Source organism: Schistocerca piceifrons, chromosome 7 (genome assembly GCF_021461385.2).
Source record: "Schistocerca piceifrons isolate TAMUIC-IGC-003096 chromosome 7, iqSchPice1.1, whole genome shotgun sequence".
NCBI lineage: Eukaryota > Metazoa > Arthropoda > Insecta > Orthoptera > Acrididae > Schistocerca > Schistocerca piceifrons.
Genome location: NC_060144.1, coordinates 258627994 through 258651701, shown reverse-complemented (window position 1 = coordinate 258651701; position 23708 = coordinate 258627994). Strand labels below are relative to the sequence as shown.

The window sequence follows — 23708 nt, the reverse complement described above, 5'->3', positions numbered from 1 at the left end:
CATATTTAACAAATATTCCTTTAGTTTTGCTTTAAAAAGAGATTCATTTTCTCTTAAATATTTCATCTGGTCAGGGAGATGGTTAAAAATTTTTGTTCCTGACCATTTGACACCTCTCTGAACAACTGTCAGGTTCTTAAGTTCACAATGAGGATTTTCTTTCCCTCTTGTATTATATTTGTGATAGTTCTTATTTGATGGAAATTGTGCAAGGTTCTTAATTACAAAACACATCAGTGAATATATGTACTGCAATACAGTGGTCATTATTTGCAGCTTTTTGAAAAGGTTACGGCATGATGTCCTAGGGGGTACTCTGCACATAATCTAATAGCCCTTTTCTGGGCCACAAAAATTTTCTTTGCCAAAGCTAAATTTCCCCAGAAGATAATTCCGTAACACATAACGGAGTGAAAATACCCATAGTATGTGGACTTCATAGGGGTTAAATCTCCAATGGAAGACATCATTCTGATAGCATACATAGCCGAGCTCAATTTTTTTAGGGTCTGTTGTATATGGAAGGACCAGTTCATTTTGCTATCAATATGTACTCCAAGAAATTTAGACACTTCCATTCTTTCTATTGGTTGTAGCAACAAGCAGCCAAGGTAGTATGTAGTTGCTTGTTGCTACTGCTGATACAGCTAACAGCCAGGAGGAGGAGAAGGTGCCACTCATACACGACTCAACTGTGCATGTACATGAGCCCACTGGCAGGAGCTCAAACGAATGTAATGTAACGAGTTATAATGTCACACTCATCGGATTCAGTTTGTTACTATGAAGTATTGCAGTTGTCGTCCGAAAGTCTTTGACACATTTTGCTGTTAGCTGACACTTGTTATACACTGTGTTTTGTTGCTGTAAAAGGTGCATTTCCTTTGCAACTTAAGTTTTCTTTTCTTTTTTCTCTCATTTATGTTTTATTGCTGCAGTATTACTCCACAGTAGTGGGATACAGTATAATTGTTTGTTATAGTACCAGTTCTTACCAGTCAAAAGTGCAAAAATTTAACTGAAAACTAAAACACTGAAAAATTCATATAATTCTACAAAATTAATGTGTTTTTCCCAGTTTTCTCCCAAATGAAAAGATTCCTGGGTTTTTCCCAGATTTCCCAGGGCATATGCACTCTGAATTGAGTATCAAAAGAGAGGATTGCCACATTCACATGATTTAATTTGGCTTAAAGAGAAAGTCCATCCAAATCAAATTCATAATGCTATCAGAATTGAATTCCCAAATTCATCTGAGGATCCTGTACTGTATGAAATCAATCAGTATCAACTACTGACAGAAAACTAAAACCCGAGTGAGGCAAGTTATTATTAGCTAGTGTAAAATTATTGTAAGTAATATATAAAAGCAAACAGAATCAGTACTAAGCGTGACAATAATGATAGCAAAGTAAGACAGTTCTTTCATTAAAAAAAAGATATTTTCATACGTAATAAAAAAAAAATCAGTTTATTAGTAGAAGTGATAGTTCTGATCATTTATGTACATTGCCTCTTTGTTAGTCAAAGTAAATTCATTAATTCTGTTCCATATTTGAGTAAAAATTTTATGGATATATTAATTTTTTTGGGTTATATGTAATGAAACTTGCCTCCACTGATGAGGTATTTAAATAGTAAATAGGCATAATGATAATTATAGTAATTTTTGTGAACTAGCCTCTGCCATGGAGGACTTTGAAAATACTATGAAATATTCAAAAATTAACAAAATACACTATGAATGTGGCCATGAACCTGCCTCTTTTGATAAGGACTTTAAGCAATGTTGATATATATACTGTCATGAGTGAAACATAATTTATGATCTTGCCTCTGTTGTAGAGGACTTTAAAGCGATCATGACACACTAAAAAAGATGAAATATAGTACAAACATGACATACAAAATTAGCCTCTTTTGATGAAGACTTTAAGTAATGCTAATATATATTGAACTGAATGGAATATAATTTAAACATGAAATATGAAATCAGCCCCTTTTGAAGAGGACTTTAAATGATAAAGCTGTAAGTGAAAAATATAAGTGGTACTAATGGTTTTCAAAGATAAAGCTGACATCAAAGGAACTGCAAAAGGATGTCTGAAGAGAGTGTAGGATTAGAACTAGGGTATCAAAGCACGAGTGTCACTCAGTCAAGAGGGAGTAGAGTCTGTGTATGTGAAACATATTGTAACAGAGCTATTAAAGATTACTGATTGATCTGTAATTGTAATACTTTTATCAAGAACAAAGGAATGACATAAAAAATTAATTAGATTCCTATTACTAACTTTGCAAATGTTCTTTTTGGTTGGATGCGGTGCCCCAAATCTGGAGGATATAATCCTTGCCAGATATCACAAGGGACCAAGTCAGAATGTGTGTGTGTGAAGAAATCTGTAACTATAAATAGTTTTAAAGGGTAGATATAGATGAGTCGATCAGAAAAGGATAAATGATATCACTCAGGTAAGGAGGCACTTATTGTCAGTTGGTGTATTCACTAAAGAGTACTGATTCTTCTACCTTTTTTATTTATTTATTTATTTACATTTTCTTCGCATAGAGCCATCGTAACGATGGCTTTTGCAAACGTCAGACTTAATACTATGGTTATATTTATACTTATAAAATACACTATATTCTGTAGATGTTGCTTCTTATGTCTATTTTTTACATTTATCACATTACAACTGGTATGCTAATGCGCCGTGTTACAATCACTATCTTAAAATTCATTGAAAGAATATAAACATTTTTCTATTAGAAAAGATTTTAATTTTGGTTGAAAAACATTTCCCGTGTACATTCTTAGAGAGTTTAGTAGCTTGTTATACCAAATAAAACCACTGATATATGGACTTCTATCAGTCATTTTTAACATTGCTCTGTTACGGAAATAGTTACACTTTGTTCTAGTGTTGTGATCGTGTACATCACTGCCCTTGATAGCTTCTGTTGGTTGACTTATAAAAATACAACTATTTTGAAGATGTACAGAGAATATATTGTCAGATATTCATGCTGCACAAACACTTCACAACATGAATCTCTATGTCACATCCCATGTATAAGTCTTATTGCTCTTTTCTGTAGTAGTAGTATTCTTTTTAAATGTACATCAGCTGCACAGCCCCATAGTTCAGTTCTGTAACTGAGAAAGGGATAAAGTGCTCCATAATATACTAATTTCAGTGCTTGACTAGGAACTATCTTTGTGAGCTGGCTGAGGAGATATATGGCACTACTGACTTTTCCGCATACAAAATTAATGTGGTACGTCCACCGCAAATTTTCATCAACATATACAACCAGGAATTTACAGTTACCATTTTCTGTTGCAGAGGTATTACACACACTATTCATATTGTTGTGATGAAAACTGCCTGTTTTAAATGTCAGCAGTTGAGATTTGGTGACATTCACCTTGAGTCCCTGATCATTGAAGTATTTTGTTACTTCTGTTACACCAGTAGTAGCAAGAGATTCTAGCTCTTTAGATTCACTCCCATAGAATAAGACTGACATGTCATCTGCATAGCTTACAATATGGGAGTTAATGGGTTGTACGATGTCGTTAATATATATAAGGAAGAGAAAGGGTCCAAGGATTGAGCCCTGTGGTACACCTTGTAATACAGGTTCACTGGTGGACTGGGAGTTCATGACTTTATTATCTAGTTTGTATGACAATTTAGTGCTTTGCTTACGATTCAACAGGTACATGGTTAGAAGATTCATGGCTTGCTCCCCAATACAATAAGATTTTAGCTTTTTAAGAAGTACTACCCTATGGTTTACCGTATCAAATGCTCTTGTCAGGTCCAAAAATATACCTTCAGTCTGCGTCTTCTGGTCCAACAGACAGTAAACTTCATGGATGAACTGTGTAACTGCTGTGGTTGTACTTAGCTCTTTTCTGAAGGCATGCTGCGAATCTACAAGCAGTTTATGTTTTGTGAAAAAGGCACTTAGCTGAGAAAGGATAATGCTTTCGAATATCTTACTAAAGTGTGAATTAATGATATTGGTCTATAGTTGGAGACTTCTTCCTTACTTCCCTTTTTATACACTGGTTTCACTACACTCATTTTTAGAACCGTTGGATACTTGTTTTCTCTAATGCTGCAATTAATCAGGTGAGTAAGAGGTTTAGAAATTTATTTTAAGCATGCTTTAGTAATAGCACTGGATACACCATCCCATCCAGATGAAAATTTTTTCTTTAGCATGTATATTGCCCTGCAAACCTCCTGCTCATTCACTTCCACAAATTCAGATTCGGTACACTGGGTGAGATGGCACCGGATCTCTATCTGTGAATCTGTAATATGCAGTGATTGTTCACCAGAAATACAGTAGTTATTAAAAATATTACATGTAGTATCTGGGTTTTTTGTAATGTTACCATCATGTCTTATACTGAGTGGTTCCATGTTCATCTTGTTGGGACCTTTTCGGTATTTGTCAATCAGCTTCCAAGATGCTTTGCTTATGTTGTCAGACTGTTCTATTGTTTTGCCGTTAATCTACTTCCTTAGATTGACAATTTCAGTTTTAAAAGTTTGTTTGGCCCTATTGTATGTTTCCTTGAAAACCTGCACAGTAGTAGCTTTATAAAGCTGCTTTAGATCATGTACTTGCTGCCTGAGCCTAATCAGATTTGTTGGGAGTTTTAGTCTAGGATTACTTCCATTTTGACAGTGTATAACTGCCTTCTGGATTTCTCTGACTGGACAACTATATTCATAGTGATGCAATAGGGTTGAGTAGAATTCATTCCATTTCTTATCTGACCCTTTTACCTGGTACACAGAATCCCATTTCTCATTCACTAGTTTGTCTTTAAGAGCATTAATATTTGAGGTATTCAGCATTCGTTTCTGTAGCACAATTTTTATTATTTTAGGCACAACAGACAGAAGTGGTCAGAATAAAGAAAATCAAAGTTACTGTAATTTACGTTATCTATAACATATTTGTTGATTATAGCATAATCTGTTCTTGTGGAACATGTGTCCATCACAGTGGTATCAGAGTTCACTATATTTACAAGGTTGTATGAAGTCAGTACATCACTGAGTTTCAAGTTTACTATACTATTTGAGTTTGCATCTATATTAAAGTCACCTAATATAGAAAGGTCATTAGAACCAGCCTGACCAGCAACACTACAAAGTTTATCCATAAACAGCATTACATCAGCCTTTGGTGGCCTATACACTCCAATCACTTTATGCTTTGGTAACTTAAGATCATTACTATGGAGTACAATACCTGTCATTTCAATCTATCCTTCTTTGGTGTGGTGTTCAAGAAAGGAAATTTTTTTTAGCTTCTACATCCTTATTAACATAAATTGCCACACCACCACCTTTATGGTTTTGCCTACAATAATTACTTGCTAGTAAGTAACCTTCTAATCTATAGTGTATTATTTCACTGCATTTTAGCCCATGTTCCATTGTTACTAGTACATGTGGCAAGTGTTCCTCTATGAATATTTGTAGAATGTCTAGTTTGTTTCTGAGATATTGCACATTTAAGTGCATTAATTTTAAGGGTGTTATCCCTTCTTGTTTATTTACCATTTTGCATGAATCAAAATTGTTTGAGTTACACTTTTTACGACATTTTACAAACACTGGTTTTTTGGAATTGACCTGCAATGACTGAGCCCTTACTTCACAGACTGGCCTGCCTGGCTTTTCTTTGCACGCACGGGACTCAGTCATATCCAAAATACATCCCTGAAAACTATTATTATGGTCCATTGTTCTAAAAAAGTCTCACTGCTGTAGCCCAGAGCAATTGGAGCTTTCTCCACACCGTCTTTCTCACACAGTTTGCTTATGTGGGAAACTAGCTTGGCCTTCCCTTTCCTGTTTAAGTGGAATCCGTGTTTTGTATGTTCATCATGACTCATCTTACTTAAATCTATCAAATGTACATGGCTAAATTTATCACACAGTTTCTTTAGCTTGGATGACATTATGACTCTTTAGTAATTCTTCTATTCTATGAGTAAAATTAATGTCTCGAATCTTATTGAGTTCAATTTTGGTTAATTCTTTTAGTATTATATGTCTTACAGGAATCACATAAGGTTTTAAATCAATTTAATTTTCAGTCCAAACAACTTACCTGATTTCACATCATTTTTAATCATTATTATGAGACACTCTGATGACTTTAAAGGGACTATGTACATATGTAAGAACTTTGTAATTTTATCATTCACTTTGCTTGATTTTTCTTTTGTTTTTACCATTACTCAATCATGAGATTTGTAACTAACAGGTTTTACAGTAATATAAAGTCTCATTTTTCTTTCTGCTGCTTTCTTTTTCATCATTTATTTATCTGTCTTTGTTGTTTCATCTTGTGATATTTACTTAACAGCAGAGAATCAGTTTCTTCCTAAATTATATTAGAAGGTTTTTTCCCCAAACATTAATTTGCATGGTGCAAAACCACAAATTATTAATGATGTCCCAAACTGACAGCCCATGCAGAGTATTTCTTACTACGATAGGTGTGACACAGTTTGTTGATTTCCTTCATTACTCTTGCTCATATTGCCTTGAGTGAGGCATGTAGGTATTTTTATATGTTTAGTTTTGTATTGGACTGTGAATTGCAAAAATCTTTCTGAAGTAAAGTGAGGTCTGTTATTTCAAAGCAACACAGTTGGAATACCTACTTTTGAAAAATAATCAGTTTCAAATTTTTCAGTAATACTGATGGTGTTGGCACTTTTGATAGGATAAAATTTCACGTTTGGCAAAAATGTCCAAAACTACAAATATATATTTGCACTCCCCTGTAGAAGTAGGTAAAGGTCCTAGAAAATTGACTGCTATTAATTCTGTTGGTTCATCAGGTAACACTGAATGCCTTAAACCTTTTAATGGAATATTACTATTTTTTACCTTTTGACATGTATCACATATGGCTAATCTTCTTTTTACTCACCTCCATGTATCACCAAAAGCTTTGTTTCTTGTATTTTAGTAATCAGTTTTCTTGTTCCATAATGACTATAAATTTTATGGAAGCAGTCAATCAAAATATCCACATGCTACTCTGGGAAACATATTTTACATTCCTGATTATCTACAGACTTCTAAAATGGAACCCTTGGTGAATCAGATAATATTGTATTATTTTTGGAAAATTATCATAATTGTAATATTTTTAATGAGTTTTATCTAGGGGTCTTCATTTTGGTCATTTGCAAATTTTTCTAATAGATGTTACTTCCCTTAACCCTTGCTTATAGAATATTTTGATGATTCTGAATGTTACCCATTCTTCTTTCTGATAAATGGGACAATGCTTCAGCAATAATATTATCCTTTCCTTTTATTTATATTACCTCTATGTCAAATTGTTGCAAATACATGGCCCACAAAGTCAACCTGTTCTGGTTCAGCCTACTCTCTTGCAATTAACTCAAAGCAATGTTATCAATATAAACAGTTGTTTTGTATCCCCAAAATTTCTGAAAACCAAATATAATAGATAATGCTTCTAGCTGTGAAACCCCTTAATTTTTCCCATGAGAATGCAATGTTCACCTGGCAAAGGCTATGGTTCTATGTTCAATTCCATTTTCTCTTTCGATGATTTGAAAATTTCTACCCCCAGCCTACAATAATTACCATCAGTACTCACACAGAATGGCAAAGAAAAGTCTGAATGATACAATATTTTACTGTTAACCAATTCATCTCCTAATTTTTGGAAAGCTTCTACACATTCATTCATCTAGTTCCAAACTACATTTTCTTTAATAAATTTAGACTGATCACTTGCAAACTTCTGGCAGAAACTGAACAAGCCCAACATGGCTTTCAATTCCTTTTCATTCCCAGGAGCTGGAAAATCTTCTATAGTCTTTAATTTCTTGGGGTCTGGATAGATTTCCTTTTCATTTACTATATGTCCCAAAAATGCAATTTCCTCTTTACCCAACTCTGATTTGGTGACATTTGATTTTGTGCCCCCTTTGTAAATAGCCTGTAAAATTTCATTCATTAAGCTATAACACTCAAACCAGCTTGAAATTGCAACAAGTTAAATTAATATTCTAATACCCACATGTGACATCAGAAGGAGTTAAAAGTTTAACACTATGGAATCTTTGTAGAATTTCATCTACATAAACAGGCCTGTCATTTTGCTCTTAACACTATTTCATTTAGTCTTCTGGCATCCAATAGTAATCTGACATGCCCATTCTTTTTGCCAACTACTGCTACCGCTACTCTACTGGTTCATTTTCATACTGAATTAGCACTTACTTAGGTTCCTCCACTTTCCTTTCTGATATACAAGGTACTTTCTTTTGATATCTATATTTTTGAGGGTATATATTGTCTTTATCTTTATAAAAATGTACAATTCCACTACTTTTTGGTAAATAACCAGTATTGCATTTGGAATTGTACGGCTCTTTGCAACCTTGTGTTCAAGTTCAAGCCTCAACTGGTCCAAATGTTAGTTTGTCTGATCCTGATTTGTATAACCATTTCTCCTTTCATTCCAGTTTCCTGAGCTTCTATCTTCATCCCTACCTCTTCTGTTACTATTACTTCTCCAACTATCCCTGTGATTATTTCAGTTATCTGATCTGCCAATCCTATTCATTTAGTAATTATTCCTACTCCCATTTTGAATGGTGAAGTGGGTTCCTGTTCCCCAAAATTAGGTTTAACTCTTTCTACTCTTCCCAAATACATTAAAAAATCATTTAAATTTCCTCTGGGGACAGTAAACAGTAATTCTTTCAGATTAAAACTGTGTGCTGGGACAAGACTTGAACTTGGGACCTTTGCCTTTCACGGGCAAGTGCTCTACCAACTGAGCAGAGGAGCAGAAGAGCTTCTGTTAAGTTTGGATTGTAGGAGACGAGGCACTGGCAGAAGTAAGGCTGTGAGGACGTGGCAGGAGTCATGCTTGGGTAGCCCAGTTGGTAGAGCACTTGCCCGTGAAAGGCAAAGGTCCCGAGTTCGAGTCTTGGCCCGGCACATAGTTTTAATCTGCCAGGAAGTTTCATATCAGCGCACACTCCGCTGCAGAGTGAAAATCTCATTCTAGTAATTCTTTCACTCTTTGAGACAGTTTGTTTTCTGACCACAAGATAATTGTTTCACTACCCAAATCCTGAGCAGGATATTTGAGTTTGTTTATCCAATAATGACAAAATTGTTTTTTTGTGCCTCTCTTATGGTCATATATTTCTCCCCTCAAAAACTCACTCAAGATGTTCTGTTATTCTACTTTGGACCATGTAATCTAACCCTCCCACACATCACCAGTAGTTTTTCAGTCTCTTCAAAAAGATTAACTGCTTTGTTTCAAATGCTTCAAGAGGAGTAAGATGTACAAATAATTTTTTTGCTTATCTTCATTTTCTCATTGTTGGGTGCTGTTCATAGTGTCTAGGGGTACATTCTTGAGGCTGAGATTGTTTAACTTTGTGGGTTCCAGTTGACATTATAACTGATTAAGAAATTTCTGTTTCTATGACTTTTTCATTTTATCCCATTCTTTTGTGTCACACTGTCTTTACAATCTCCACTTTAAAACACAAATTCACATTGTTATTGCCAAACATAAAAACATGTCCAATTCCATCACAGCCATGCCCACTACTCTAACTCATTCTGCGGTACTAACAATATTCTGAAGAGTTTATATAACAAAGAGTTTATGAACTTTCTTGACAAAATAAGAATCTTCACCAAGTTACATTATTATTTTGTAAATGAATCCAGAAATAAATTTAATAATTATTCTCAGATTGCCTAATTAATAATAGGAAATGTAAGTATGCTAGATATTTTGTAATTTCAATTATTACTAAAAGGAGAGTAATTTTAATTGTACGTACAGAGTTATTACATATTGATTGTAATGAATTAATTTCTTTTTATACGTTTTAGCCTGAAATATAATACATTGTATACAAAATCAAATGAATGCTTTTAGAGAAACAGCTGAGATAATTTTAACCTGTACAAGATTCAAAAATATTTCTGATGTTCACTATTTCTATAAAGAATGATAATGTTAGAGACAGGAGTCCCATTACAATATACCACTCACAAAATTTGGAAACAATGTGTTTACAATATTTTGTGATAGACTATAAGATTTGCCAATCGGTATAGAAAATGATGCCAAAAGATAGTTTATAGATGTATAGAAGTATCTGATACATAACATATTACAGGAAACTTAAAAAAATATCTACTATACAAGTGATAATCTATACTTACATCAGAACATTCTGATTTTCTGATCTATGGAGCATACTGTCATAAGACAAATAATACAAAGTCTACAACACTGCAACACGAAACTATAGAAATAATTACAGAGACAATGTATGTTACTAGAATTACAAATTGTGAGCTTACATCCATAAAATCACTCATTCAAAATCTTCAAAAGAGAAGAGAAAAATTTCCAAGCCTAAGTGTACGATGAGTGAATCAACTCGAAAAACTCACAAGGAAGGGCACAAACCAGAAGAATATACTCAGTCATGAGTAGGAATCAATCAGCCACATAGACCATATTATTTAAGGATATGTCTAAAAACAAAGATGATGTAACTTACCAAACAAAAGCGATGGCATGTTGATAGAGACACTAACAAACACAAACACACACACAAAATTCAAGCTTTCGCAACCCACGGTTGCTTCATCAGGAAAGAGGGAAGGAGAGGGAAAGATGAAAGGAGTTAAATGCAATGAAAAAAAAAATCAATTAAAAAGGTGATACACACAGATATACTAAGACACTATTCCTAATTTTTACAGTACAAATTATGAACATTGTCCCATTTCAAACTTATAAAAAGATCTACTAATTTAGTCTCATGGCATATATGTATCTAATTCTAAAGCACAAATCTATTACAGAACATAATTATATAGTGTATCATAGATTTTAACTCAGTCAATAGATAAGACAAAACTCTAGAAATCACATCGTCTTACATACTACATTCCTGACCAACGAAACAGAATTGTATAGTCTTATGAGTCTGCAAATAGATTTAATCTCAGTCAATGGATAAGATAGAACTTGAGAAATTACATGATCTTACATACTACATTCATGACACGCAAAACATAATTATATAATCTTATAAATCTACAGATATAGTGAATATTTTCTTTTAGACTAGGCGTCATTGAGCATGCATGTTCATAGGTCTTGTCCTCTATACTAAATGTTAACAGTACTTGACATTTTACATACTTATTTTGCATACCAGTAGCTCCTCTTATCTTTAGAAGTGCAATGGACATTTCCAAAAAATTGTTACCATACTTAATCCTGTCTGTGAATTGTTCAGATATACCGCAAACTGGGCTAACTGTATGAATCAAACAATTCTCTTACCACTGAACAATCTTAATCTTAATGTAAGGACATCCGAAATCCAAATCATCATCACTTCATGTAAAAGATCACATTTGATTACATAAAATGCTACATCCACACTCCACACTGTCTTCACAGGGTTTTACCAACTTTACTGGTATCATAGCATTACTTTAGTTTCTCATGTTGTCAAGTAAAGATTGAACAAACTGAATGGGTTCCATAGCACAACTAACATAACTTATTACAAAATAAACACATCAAAACAAGTTTTGCATCACCTCGGTTAGAAGAGTTCTGGAACTTGTACAGAAAATTGGAATAGAGATCAACATAAACATCATTTCCATCCTTTTTATTGCTCATGAAAAACACACATTGCATGTTGTACCACCATACAGTGAGACCCTCAGAGGTGGTGGTCCAGATTGCTGTACACACTGGTACCTCTAATGCCCAGTAGCATGTCCTCTTGCATTGTAAATGTAAATGTCTCGTGACTAGGGCCTCCTGTCGGGTAGACAGTTCGCCAGGTGCAAGTCTTTCGATTTGACACCACTTTGGCCACTTGTGCATCAATGGGGATGAAATGATGATGATTAGGACAACAAAACACCCAGTCCCTGAGTGCAGAAAATCTCTGACCCAGCCGGGTATCGAACCCGGGCCCTTAGGATTGACATTCTGTTCTGCTGACAACTCAGCTATGGGAGGCTGACATCTTGCATTGATGCAAGGCTGTATTTGCTGTGGCATACTATCCATAAGTTCATCAAGGCACTGCTGGTACAGATTGTGCCACTCCTCAATGGCGATTCAGTGTAGATCCCTCAGATTGGCTGGTGGATCAAGTCGTCCATAAACAGCCTGTTTCAATCTATCACAGGCATGTTTGATAGGGTTAATGTCTGGAGAATATGCTGGCCACTCTAGTCAAGTGATGTCGTTATCCTGAAGGAAGTCACTCACAAGACGCGCATGATGGGGGCGTCAAATGTCGTCAATAAAGACGCATACCTCGCAAATATGCTGCAGATATGGTTGCACTATCAGTTGGAGGATGGCATTCATGTATCGTACAGCCATTGCAGCACTTTCCACGACCACCAGTGGCATACATCGGCCCCACATAATGCCACCCCAAAGCAGCAGGGAACCTCCACCTCACTGCACTCAATGGACAGTGTGTCTAAGGCATTCAGCCTGACTGGGTTGCCTCCAAACACATCTCTGACAATTGTCTTGTTGAAGGCATATGCCTTCACATTCATCGATGAAGAGAATGTGATGCCAATCCTAAGCAGTCCATTGGGCATGTTGTTGGACCCATATGTACCGTGCTGCATGGTGTCGTGGTTGCAAAGATGGACCTCCAATGGATGTGGGGAGTGAAGTTCCACATCATGCAGCCTATTGCACAGTTTGAGTCATAACACGACATCCTGTGGCTGCACGAATAGTGTTATTCGATACGGTGTCATTGCTGTCTGGGTTCCTCCAAACCATAATCCATATGTAGCAGTCGTTCACTGCAGTAGCAGCTGCTGGGCAACTTGAGCAAGGCATGTCATCGACAGTTCCTGTCTCTCTGTATCTCCTCCATGTCTGAACAACATTGCTTTGTTTCACTCCAACATGCCTGGACACTTGCCTTGCTTCCTGGCACAAAGTAACAATGTGGATGTGATCAAACCAGGTATTGACCATCTGGGTATGGCTGAACTACAGACAACACGAGCCGTGTACCTCCTTCCTTGTGGAACGACTGGAAGTGATTGGCTGTCGGAGCCCCTCCGTCTAATAGGCGCTGCTCATACATGGTTGTTTACTTTGTGGGTAGGTTTAGTGACATCTCTGAACAGTCAAAGGGACTGTGCTTGTGATGTAATATCCACAGTCAACAACTGTCTTCTGGAGTTCTGGGAACCAGAGTGATGCAAAACTTTTTTTGATGTGCGTATATTACTGTCAAAATTACACTTCCTGCTTTGATTCTCTTTCACTTCATTCCACAAACTGGGGCATTCTGACTAACCACAGCTAACTTATTCCAGAATGAACCTTTATCTAAGTTATCATCAATCTTGTCCCAAACAAACTTCAAAAAGTTTTCACCTTTATTCTCCAGGCTCACAGATACCTCACCTTCACTATCTGGATCATTACTCTGCATGAGATTAATGAAAAACTGTTTTGAGTGGACTGGTGTTCCATGACCCTTATTTACATCATCACATAAATCACTTACCTTACCTGTATTGTCAACATCATTTACAAATAACTCTGAAACTTCATTATTCTTAAACTCTGCAAATACTTCAAACTCATCACCACATATTCCTCCAAAATTACTTCATCAACATCACTGGCATATAAGTCTCATATCCATAAAAGTCACTTATCTTACTCACCTTTATTTTCAGTAAGCCACTAGCCTCAGACTTAGCAACCTCTATTACCTCACAGGTCTCATTAACATCTACATAAAAAACATCAACTAGTCCAGATCCTATACAGTCATCACCTGATTTACATACATCAACAATACTGTTTTTCACCCATGAGAAGAAATCATTAGTACATACTACACCAAAATTCTCACTACTGTCACATTCTGGTTTGTGATTAGCACTTAAATCACCATAATTAAACATAGTGTCCCAAAACTTTTCATCAAAATATAAATGAGAAATCTGATATTCCTTCTGTTCAATTTCAGATAAGTGTGCCACATCACAAACGCTGTTATTGCTGTCTAATAGCAAGTATAACTTATGGGTCCTGTGCTTGTTATGTTTCCTCATCCCAAAACTGTGGACCTTCATTGAGGCAAAGTGCCATTTCCCGAGTAGTTACTTCTATGATTGTTTCTTCTGTTAAAATGCCAGTGGTTATTCCCATTATTCCTTTCCTGTTGCTGTTCAGAATTCTCCCTCTATTGACACTTTGATCCTGATGGAAGTTACCATTCCCTCTGTTTCTGTGATTACTCCCATTGTGATTTCTATCATTTCTATTATTATGGTACATAATTCTTTCTACTGCCCTATCCAGCTTGTCAACATATTGTAAAAATTGTTCAAGACAATTGTGTGGTCCCTGTACTAAATCCCACTGCAATCTTCCTGGTAATCTCCTTTCAAGTGCATCAATCACGGTCAGTTTGTCAAATGGTTTGTCAAGATGTGCTAATTTTTTAAGGTGGTTATTAAAAAACTCTTTCAAAGTGTCATCCCTATTCCTATAAATAGCACCATTCAAAAATTCACTTTTGATTCTCCCCTGTTTTGCTTCCAACCAAAATTTGTTTAAAAAACTTTTCTCAAAACTCTGATATGTTTCCCACTGACTTAAATTTAAATTTACCTATGACAGAGCTTTGACCTCAAGACATCTTTTAATAAATTTAATTTTTTGATTGTCTTTCATGCCTGACACAAAGCTGTCTCTGCAGTGGTGCAGAAAATCCACTGGATGTAAATTATCTGATGGAAAACATTAGATAGGAGTGTTGGGTTATGTAATACCATTGTTTGCACTCAGCTTTTGGTTAATACAAACTTCCTAAACTGCTGAAATTGTTGACCTAAAACAGTTACATTAGTTTGAATATTGTTTTCTACATTTAAAATTTTTTAGTCTAAACTGGTGACATTTTGTTGGGTTGCAGCTCTTGAGTCACACAGTTTTTCCGCAACAGCCTTCTGTTCAACTCTGATTTCGTCAACATTCTCTGAGTGTTTCACTGACTCAACAATAAACTCATTTTCTGAAACAATAAATTAAGTTTCTAAAACATCAACTTTTCTTTATTCACACTTTTTAACCCCTCTGACAACCTTTTTTTTTTAACTCTGAAACTTGATTACTAAGTTGACATATCTGATCTTGTACTCTGTCCATTTTGCTATTGCTTTCAATTCTTATTTCAGTTAACTAATCATTAACTGCATTAATTTGCAATTGTTATCTGTCTTGATTTCCTATACTTTTGCCAAAATTAACTGCAAAATATCAGTCTTTCCTGTTTCTTTGCTGACTACGATTTCACTCAGCTCAAACATTTCCTGATTGGATCCTGCAGCTTTCATTTCTACCTCACTTTTGCTTTCATCACTAGTCATTTTGTTAACAACCATATGAGTCAACAAACAAATTAATTTCAGAGATAGTTTATACTTATCTTTCCTTTTTGATGTCTCAGGTTGTAGTTATAAAGTCCTCTTCACTTTCATTCAATCCAGTCCATCATTATATGTAGTACATTATCACTGTTGGTATAAAGATCCTTTCTTAGACAGCCTTCGGTCTTGCTCCATGTGATTGAAAATTGATTCATCCATACAGTTTAAAAACCAACAAAATAAAACAATATCTGCAACCGACAAAACCTCATTATTAGTCAATTAACCACAGATGATGCCCTCACTTGTAATCTCCCCCCTCCTTCCATTTTTGCAGCTATTGTCCACATTAAACTAAGTATTTTATGAATATTTGAGAGGAGCAAAGATTACAATATACTTTATAGTTTACTTAGCTTGTCATGTTGACTTGGCTCCAGTTCTCCTTGTCTAGAGGTCTGATTCTTGAAGCTGAAATTCTCACATTTTGGGTCCTCACAGTTGAACTGAACTAAATAAATTAGAAGATTGTTGTTGCAGAATTTTTGTTTTTACATAAATATATTTTGTCACTTTTTAGTATGCCAGTCTTGTGATTTTCCCTGTTAACAAAGCCGAAATTAAATTGTTCACACAAAAATACAAAGAAATACATCTGATCACATCAGAGGCATACTTATGACTCTTACACTCTGTGGAAATAGCAATACTCCGAAGGGTTTACAGTTTTTCTTGACAAGTGAATTTCTACTAGTTTCTGTTACATTATTACTTTTGATTATTATTTCATAAGCAAATCCAGAAATTAACATAGTAAACAGTACAGTATTGTGTAATTAATAATAGAAATTTTAAGTGTGTCAAAAAAATAATTTTAATTGTACATTCAGAACTAGTACTTACCGATTAAAACATCAAGACTACAAAATTTTACATAAATTTTAGCTCAGACTATAACATACAGTGTATAAAATTATGTGAAAGTTTTCAAAAAAGCAACCAAGATTATACTGACCTTTTCAAAAACTTCAAAAATAATATTGGTATCGACAACTACTACTAGAGGAGGATGTCCTGTTAGACTTATTAGCTTTAAAATGATTGGCTTCTTCCTCCAATTTAGAATCTATTCCTACACAAGCCTCTCTCAATTGGCTCTCACAATTACTTTCTACTTCAGCAACCCTTTGGTTATATTTTGTTAAATTTTCACTCACAAACCTCAGCTCTTTCTTCATACTACCAATACTCCCTTTTATTTCACCTAATTTTAAATTTAATTCTCCTTTCTGTTCATCCATATTTGTAATTACTAAGCAAAGCTATTACTATTTCTGTGGTATTATCCATACCACTATTTTGTTCTGTTTTAACTTTACCAAACGGCAAGAGGCCATTGACAGGTTCTTGCTTGACATTAGAAGGTTGTATCAATTCATAGTAACTTTCAACATTACTTACATTTTTACCATTAGTGGCTGAAGCATTTGCAATTTATTTCTAAATATTACTATTTGTTTGACTGTCTTCAGAACTTATTTCATTACCTACCTCAGTATCGTTTAAAATTTCTGACTTAATGAGAAAACTAGGTACAACCACTATACTATTGTACCAATTTCCTTTATCATGAACAACAATTTGCTTATCACTAACACTTTTTTCCTTATCAGACATTTTTATAGAGTTAAATTGAACACCAAATTAAACAAGTTACTGAAATAGTTTTTAAATACATTTACCTGATGAGTTCAGTGATGCCACCACTAGATTCTTTTGATACTGTCTGGTATCGTCTGTTATGCCACCTGTTACAGCACACCAAACACAGGATTGGTCCAGTTTTCAAGATGGTTGCCCTCTCAGCCGCTCCAATATTCAACATTCCTTCTTCTGTAGACCGTTCTGGTTATTCATAATTTCCATGGTCCTCATCTGTTGTTCTACCTCACAATCCAGTTGCACTTATCTTCCAAAACTGTCGTGTAGTTCCAGCCACTGTTCATTTTACTCAGTCACATTCTTGTTCTCCACATGAGTGTACACTCCACTAACACTCACTTGAATGTTTCATAAGTTCCCATCTAAAGTGCCTTAGCAAAGGGTTTCTTACACAATAAGTCATCAATGTAAACTTACACTAATATTCCACTTTGTTACATTATGTTTTCAGCACTCGCTTGTTCATAAACACTATTTCAGTTTTTGTATTACTCCTTACTCATCTAAAGAAACATATGTAAATACCACTAGTGTCACTTTCCATTAAAACTCACCTCTGCACACTGTTCATAGTACTTGCGAGTCCACAAACAAAAGCTGTATCAAGTCTGATATTGTTCCTCAAACAGATCACCAGATTTAAGGATACAAGGGGGACCTACCTGTAGATTAATATTGCTTCTTGGTAGCTGTGACACTGGTCTTTTAGATAAAAACATTTGTGACAGGATTGTATCTCTTAATAAATAAAAAGTCCAGTAGTGCTTTTAAATGTTCACACAGAATTGTTTCACATATTTATTTATGGAATTTGATTCCTATCAACCAGGCCCCATTACAGGTCAAAAATGTTTATACAGGCCTCTTTGTTCTCGTATATGATGTATAATTTTAAATTATATTCCACCAAAAGAATGAGAATAATGAATTAATAGGTGCAAAAAGTAATTTTTCCTGTAGCAGATCAAGAAATTGTGTACAAGCACACAGAATGATGATAATAGTTCATTAAGGTACAGTGGCATGCTTACAAATGTTACTTGAGAAGTCTATCGCTGATTGTAGTAGTCATTGCTCATATTGTTGAATAAGCCTGAGGCCTGTTCAGACAACAACAGTGGAACACACAGTGTAGAGAATACTGAAATCCTGGAGCAAGTTACATACTGACCAAGAATTAACTCCAAGAAGAACTAGAAGCATAATGGTAGAATTGCATGCATTTGGTCCTTATACTGTTGCGTGCTAGAATATTATGTGATTTTGATTATTTGATTATTATTTGAAATTTCCCTAGGTCAAATTATTCCTTTTTAAATAGATGTAATAATTACTGCCAGACTTTGTTTATCAGATTATCTATGTGAGCAATAGCTATTAAAATATACAGAACCAAGCTATGCTTATACTATGAGAGTTACTGACTATTAGGTATGGCATTGATAGTGATTATTAAAATTTGAATATTAAATGTCATGCAGTTCTTAATTATGGCAATTACGTATTTGTTATTGATGTCACTGGGTTCAGAAAATTTAGCCCATCAACATTGTGTTAACATATTCCAGAAATTTATAGTGGTTTTGCCACAATACAAGATGAAAGTTTGGGCTAGTTGAAATCTTTAGTAATTACATCTCCTGAATTAATTAGCTTTGAGCTAAAATAAACATATCTTTGAACTGAGCAAAACTTGGTCTACAGTTAAGAGGTAATCAACTTTTCTGAATCTATTTATAAGCTCACTAGATTTCTGTGGATGCTGTCTAGAACAAAAACTTTTGAAACATATATTTTCCAGCAAAACTTTTTAATACAAAATGTTCATTAATACAAAATGTTCACAACAGTGAACTGCATAATCTGAACTAATAGGTTCCACAGGGGAAATTAATTTACATTAGTTTGTAAATTCATATAATGTGTACTCAGATAATGGATTCTGTCATCAAAATTTTTTGGAAGAATAACAACAAGAAAAGAAAAATAACTAGTATTGATCCCAGCTATAATTAGGACTGTAAAAGACAAGGTAGGATGGTGGGGGCCAAACTGCTTTGTCACATGGTGAACAGCATTCCTCTCAACAAAACAATCACTCCAACAATCTCAAGACAAGACAGCTAATAAAAAACAAGTTGGTCAGAAATGTTAGTGTTCCAGAGAAAGTGACATTTAATGCCTATATCAATGTACTGCAGCCACTTATTTGGATTTTTAATCAATTTTTTTTTAAATTTTTGCAGCTGCCAACTATCAATGCAAACATCTGGAGACAAGTTTCCTGTTTCAAGTGTTGTAACCAAAAATCATTCCAGTGTAATTAAAAGGCCTATGGGAACTGTTGCAATAGGCACAAATTAACAGGACCAAAGAGACAAATCCTCATTTACAGCTCAGACTGCTCGTATGAAATAGTTTTCTTCTGATTTGAATGAATAATATGGGTGATAAACTTAGAATACAGTTACTGAAGAGGAAAATGTTGAATTGACATTAATAAATTGTAATTTTCATACTGAAACGTCAAATTTAACCACTTTTTAAATTGAAATTCATTTGAACTTAATGTATAATTATGTAAGATGTGAATTATTCACAAAAACATGTAAAGCAATCCCATATGTACTTATTTTATAAATACTTGTTAATATATTAAATTGGTGAGTATTAAAACATTGAAATAAAAAAATTTTTCCATGTGTAGGCGATGACTGTGGAATAAAGTTTTAATACACCTTTGTCCTACATAATACTAATACTCAATATAAAATTCCTTCATCCCACTGTAACTTTGCATGTTCTGTCTAGAATCTGCAATGGCAAGTCAAAACTTCTTTGCAAGCACTGTCACTGTTTATTCACTGAAAATTTAAATGCAAAACATCTAAAAGTTGATGATAATAATACAATAAGTTATTTGATAGTTGCACTTTTGCATGCATATTGATTTCTTGTCAATGCATAAGAACAAATATCAATTTTTAAAAATTCCAAATTATTGGGAAATCACTTGGATTAAAAACAGCTGTGGAGGTAACTGGGGGTAGCTGTTACATGGGGCATCCTGTTATGTGTAAAGTTTGGATTAACCACTTGTAGCAGCAGTCTTTGATTTCACTAGATGGTAGCACCTCATAGTACAGTTCTCACACTGACTGTTGAAGGAAAAGGTGTCAGTATTAAAGACAGTGAGAGGAACTGTTGTTTCTATGTTTTTAATTTTTTCTTCTCCGAATATTTTTTTACACTTATTGTGAACCAGAAAGAGATGTTAAGTGAAATGCATGTTACTATCAAAAGGGTAATGCATGGAACCTTTAGTACTTAGACGGCCTATTGAAAGGTCTCTCACAAAACCCAAAGCAAATTCAGTTATCTTTAATGAAGTAATATCTGAAAAAATTGCACAGATTCCCCATCAGAGCTTGGGAAGATTACAGACACGTGCAACTTTTTTAAATGTACTCTATGAATACAGTATTAATGACCTGTGGTTAATAATTTGTCAGGGTGTGAAATGGGGTGATCATATAGCTTGAGTTTTAGGTAAGGCAGGTGGAAGACATCAGTTCATTGGTAAGGTAATAGGAAATTGCAGGCAGTCTACAAAGGAAACTGCCTGTAAAATACTTGTACAACCCATGCTAGAATGTGGTTCAACATGGGATATTCAACAGATACAAAGAATGGGAGCACAGGTGGTCACAGGTTTATTTTACTCTCAGAAATGCTGGTAGACACTTTAGGACAAACCATGTCCTTCACCAGGGCATTGACTATCATCATACCCAAAAACGAGCGACATCCTGGCCCACAACTCGTAAAGTAGTATTCTACCACCCACTCAACCTATATCTACACATATATCTATATCTTGCAAACAACCATGAAGTGCTTGGGAGGGAGTATGTTGCATTGTACCAGTTATTAGGATATCTTCCTGTTCCACCGACGTATGGAGTGCAGAAAGAGTGATTGTTTGAAAGCCTTTGTGGATGCTGTAATTATTCTAATCTTGTCCACATGATCCCTATGGAACAATACATATGGGTTTGCAGTATATTCCTAGGGTCATAATTTAAAACTGGTTCTTGATACTCTGTAAGCAGGCTTTGCAGTATGTCTTCAAGAGTCTGTCAGTTCAATTTCTTCAACTTGTCTGTAACACTTTCCCATGGGTCAAACAAGCCTGTGACTATTAATGCTGCTCTTCTTTGCAAACATTCAATATACCCCCATTAGTCCTATTTGGTGAGGGTCCCACACACTGGAGCAATATTCTAGAAGGCATCCCATGAGTGAATTGTAAGCAATCTCTTTTTTATACTGATTGCATTTCCCCAGTATTCTACCAATAAACCGAAGTCTACCACCTGGTTTACCCATGACTGAGTCTTTGTGATCAATGTGAATTGTGGTTTATTTAATGAATTCTTCTCGGGTTATCAGCCGAGAGGTGGCGTCATTTTGTCACAATGTTTCAATTAGTTTTGTACTCATCATCCTCTGGCGAGGTGTCAGGATGCTGTGTTCTGCATATCTGTTAAGCTGCTTGGCAGTCGTCGGCTACTGTAGGCCAGTCAATCACATTCATCCAGAAAGGGATACTGGGTAGGTAGTGGTGGTGGGGGGGGGGGGGGGGGGGAGGCTGCGGTGCAGACTGGTGTTGAGACCCGGTGGCCATCCAATCTGTCTGCAGACGCCACTGCCTTCAGACTGGAGCGTTCCTGATGTATTTTGTCAATTGTGGAATTCTACGCTGCACTGAAATGAAAACCACTATCCCTGTTTACTAAATTGTTGTGCAGACGTATCTCCACTTCCTCTTTGAAGATCAAGTTGCAGAAACTGTTGTTGGTGCACAGCTTCTTCGTTTTTTTTTTTAATTTGAAGGTGTGTCCCTCGATAATGCTATGTTCTGCTACCACGGATTTGTTTGTCTGTCCTAGTCATATGTTTCTGATGTGTTCAGTACAGCACTGGGAGATACATCGTTGTGTCTCCCCTATATATTCCATCCCACATTCACGCTCAATACTGTAAATGCCTGATGTCTGCAGCCCCAGTTGGTCTTTGGTTGAGCCAAGTAAATCTTTGACTTTTTTTGGTGCACGAAAGATGGTCGTTATTTCGTGCTTCTTTAATATTCTTGCGATCTTGGCTGTTGGCGATCCAGCAAACAGCAGATACACCATACGTTTTGCTTCATCTTCTTCTGGTTTCTCCTCCTGCCTCTTGTCTACACACAAGGCATGTGTCATTTGTGTCTTGCTGTAGCCATTCTTATGGAAGGTTTCCCGCAGATGTGCTAACTCACATGGCAAACTCTTGCTGTCACAGATGAATCTGGCTCTTTGTGCTAAGGTGTTCAGTATTGAGCTATGTTGTGCTGGATGGTGGCAGCTCCAAGCATTGAGATATAAGTCCATGTGCGTCTTCTTCCTGTAGACCGAGTGTCCCAACATACCATACAGATTTTTCTTGATCAAAATATCCAAGAAGGGAAGGCAGCCATTCTCTTCTGCCTCCATGGTGAATTTGATGCTGTAATGTATGCCATTGATATGGCATGGGAACTCCTGTAGATTTTCCTTGCCATGGGGTCACACTACAAAAGCGTCATCTACATATCTGTAGAACACCTTTGGTTTATGGTGGGCGGTGTTCAGTGCCACGTCTTCAAAATGTTCCATGTACAAGTTGGCAATACTTGGGGCCAGGGAGGAACCCATGGAAACACCATCTGTTTGTTCATAGAATTTCCCACCACATTTGAAGTATGTTGTGGTTAACATGAGGAAAAACGAGTCTGAGTGTGTCCTCATTGAAGTGATCTACAAGTAGAGCTAAGGAATCATCCAGCGACACCCAGGTAAAAAGAGAAGTGACATCAAAGCTGACTAGTAGATCCTTCTTGTCCAGGCATAACCCTTGGAGTACCTTAACAAATTTTGTGAAGTTCTTGACATGGTGAAGGCAGTGACCCACAAGTGGTTTTAACAGCTGCACTAGGTGCTTCGCTACACCATACGTCAGAGAATTTATGGTCTTCAATATAGGACATAGTGGGACATCCTCCTTATGGATTTTCGGGAGGCCATACAGTCACGGTGGAGCTGGTGCCCGAGGGTAAAGCTTCCTGATGGTGTTTCTGTCAAGTACTGAGCTGTTGAGAAGATTGATGGTCTTGTGCATAACAGAAGCAGTTGCGCCTTTCCCCACTTCTTTGTATGCTGGATCTGGTAGTAAGAAGTCGATCTTCTGCCAGTAATCTTCTGACTTCAGTAAGACAGTCACATTCCCTTTGTCTGCTGCTAAGACCACTATACCCTTGTCACTGTGAAGGTTCAACTGTGCCTTGTGCTCTTCTGCCATAATGTTGTTCTTTGGCATTGTTGTTTTTTCAAGTACCCTGCTGGTCTCCCCCCTGGCTTCCTCAGCTGCTCTCAG

The 23708-nt window shown here is 35.7% G+C and overlaps 1 protein-coding gene across 1 annotated transcript in view; it reads left to right on the top strand.

Annotated features, from left to right (window-relative positions):
- LOC124805611 overlaps positions 1 to 19619 on the top strand; it is a 99231-nt gene extending 79612 nt beyond the window's left edge. Inside the window, exon 6 of the mRNA XM_047266177.1 lies at positions 19502 to 19619. Coding sequence (XP_047122133.1) covers positions 19502 to 19619 — 118 coding nt within the window. The remainder of the gene's footprint in view (positions 1 to 19501) is intronic.
- The last annotated feature ends 4089 nt before the right edge of the window (positions 19620 to 23708 follow it).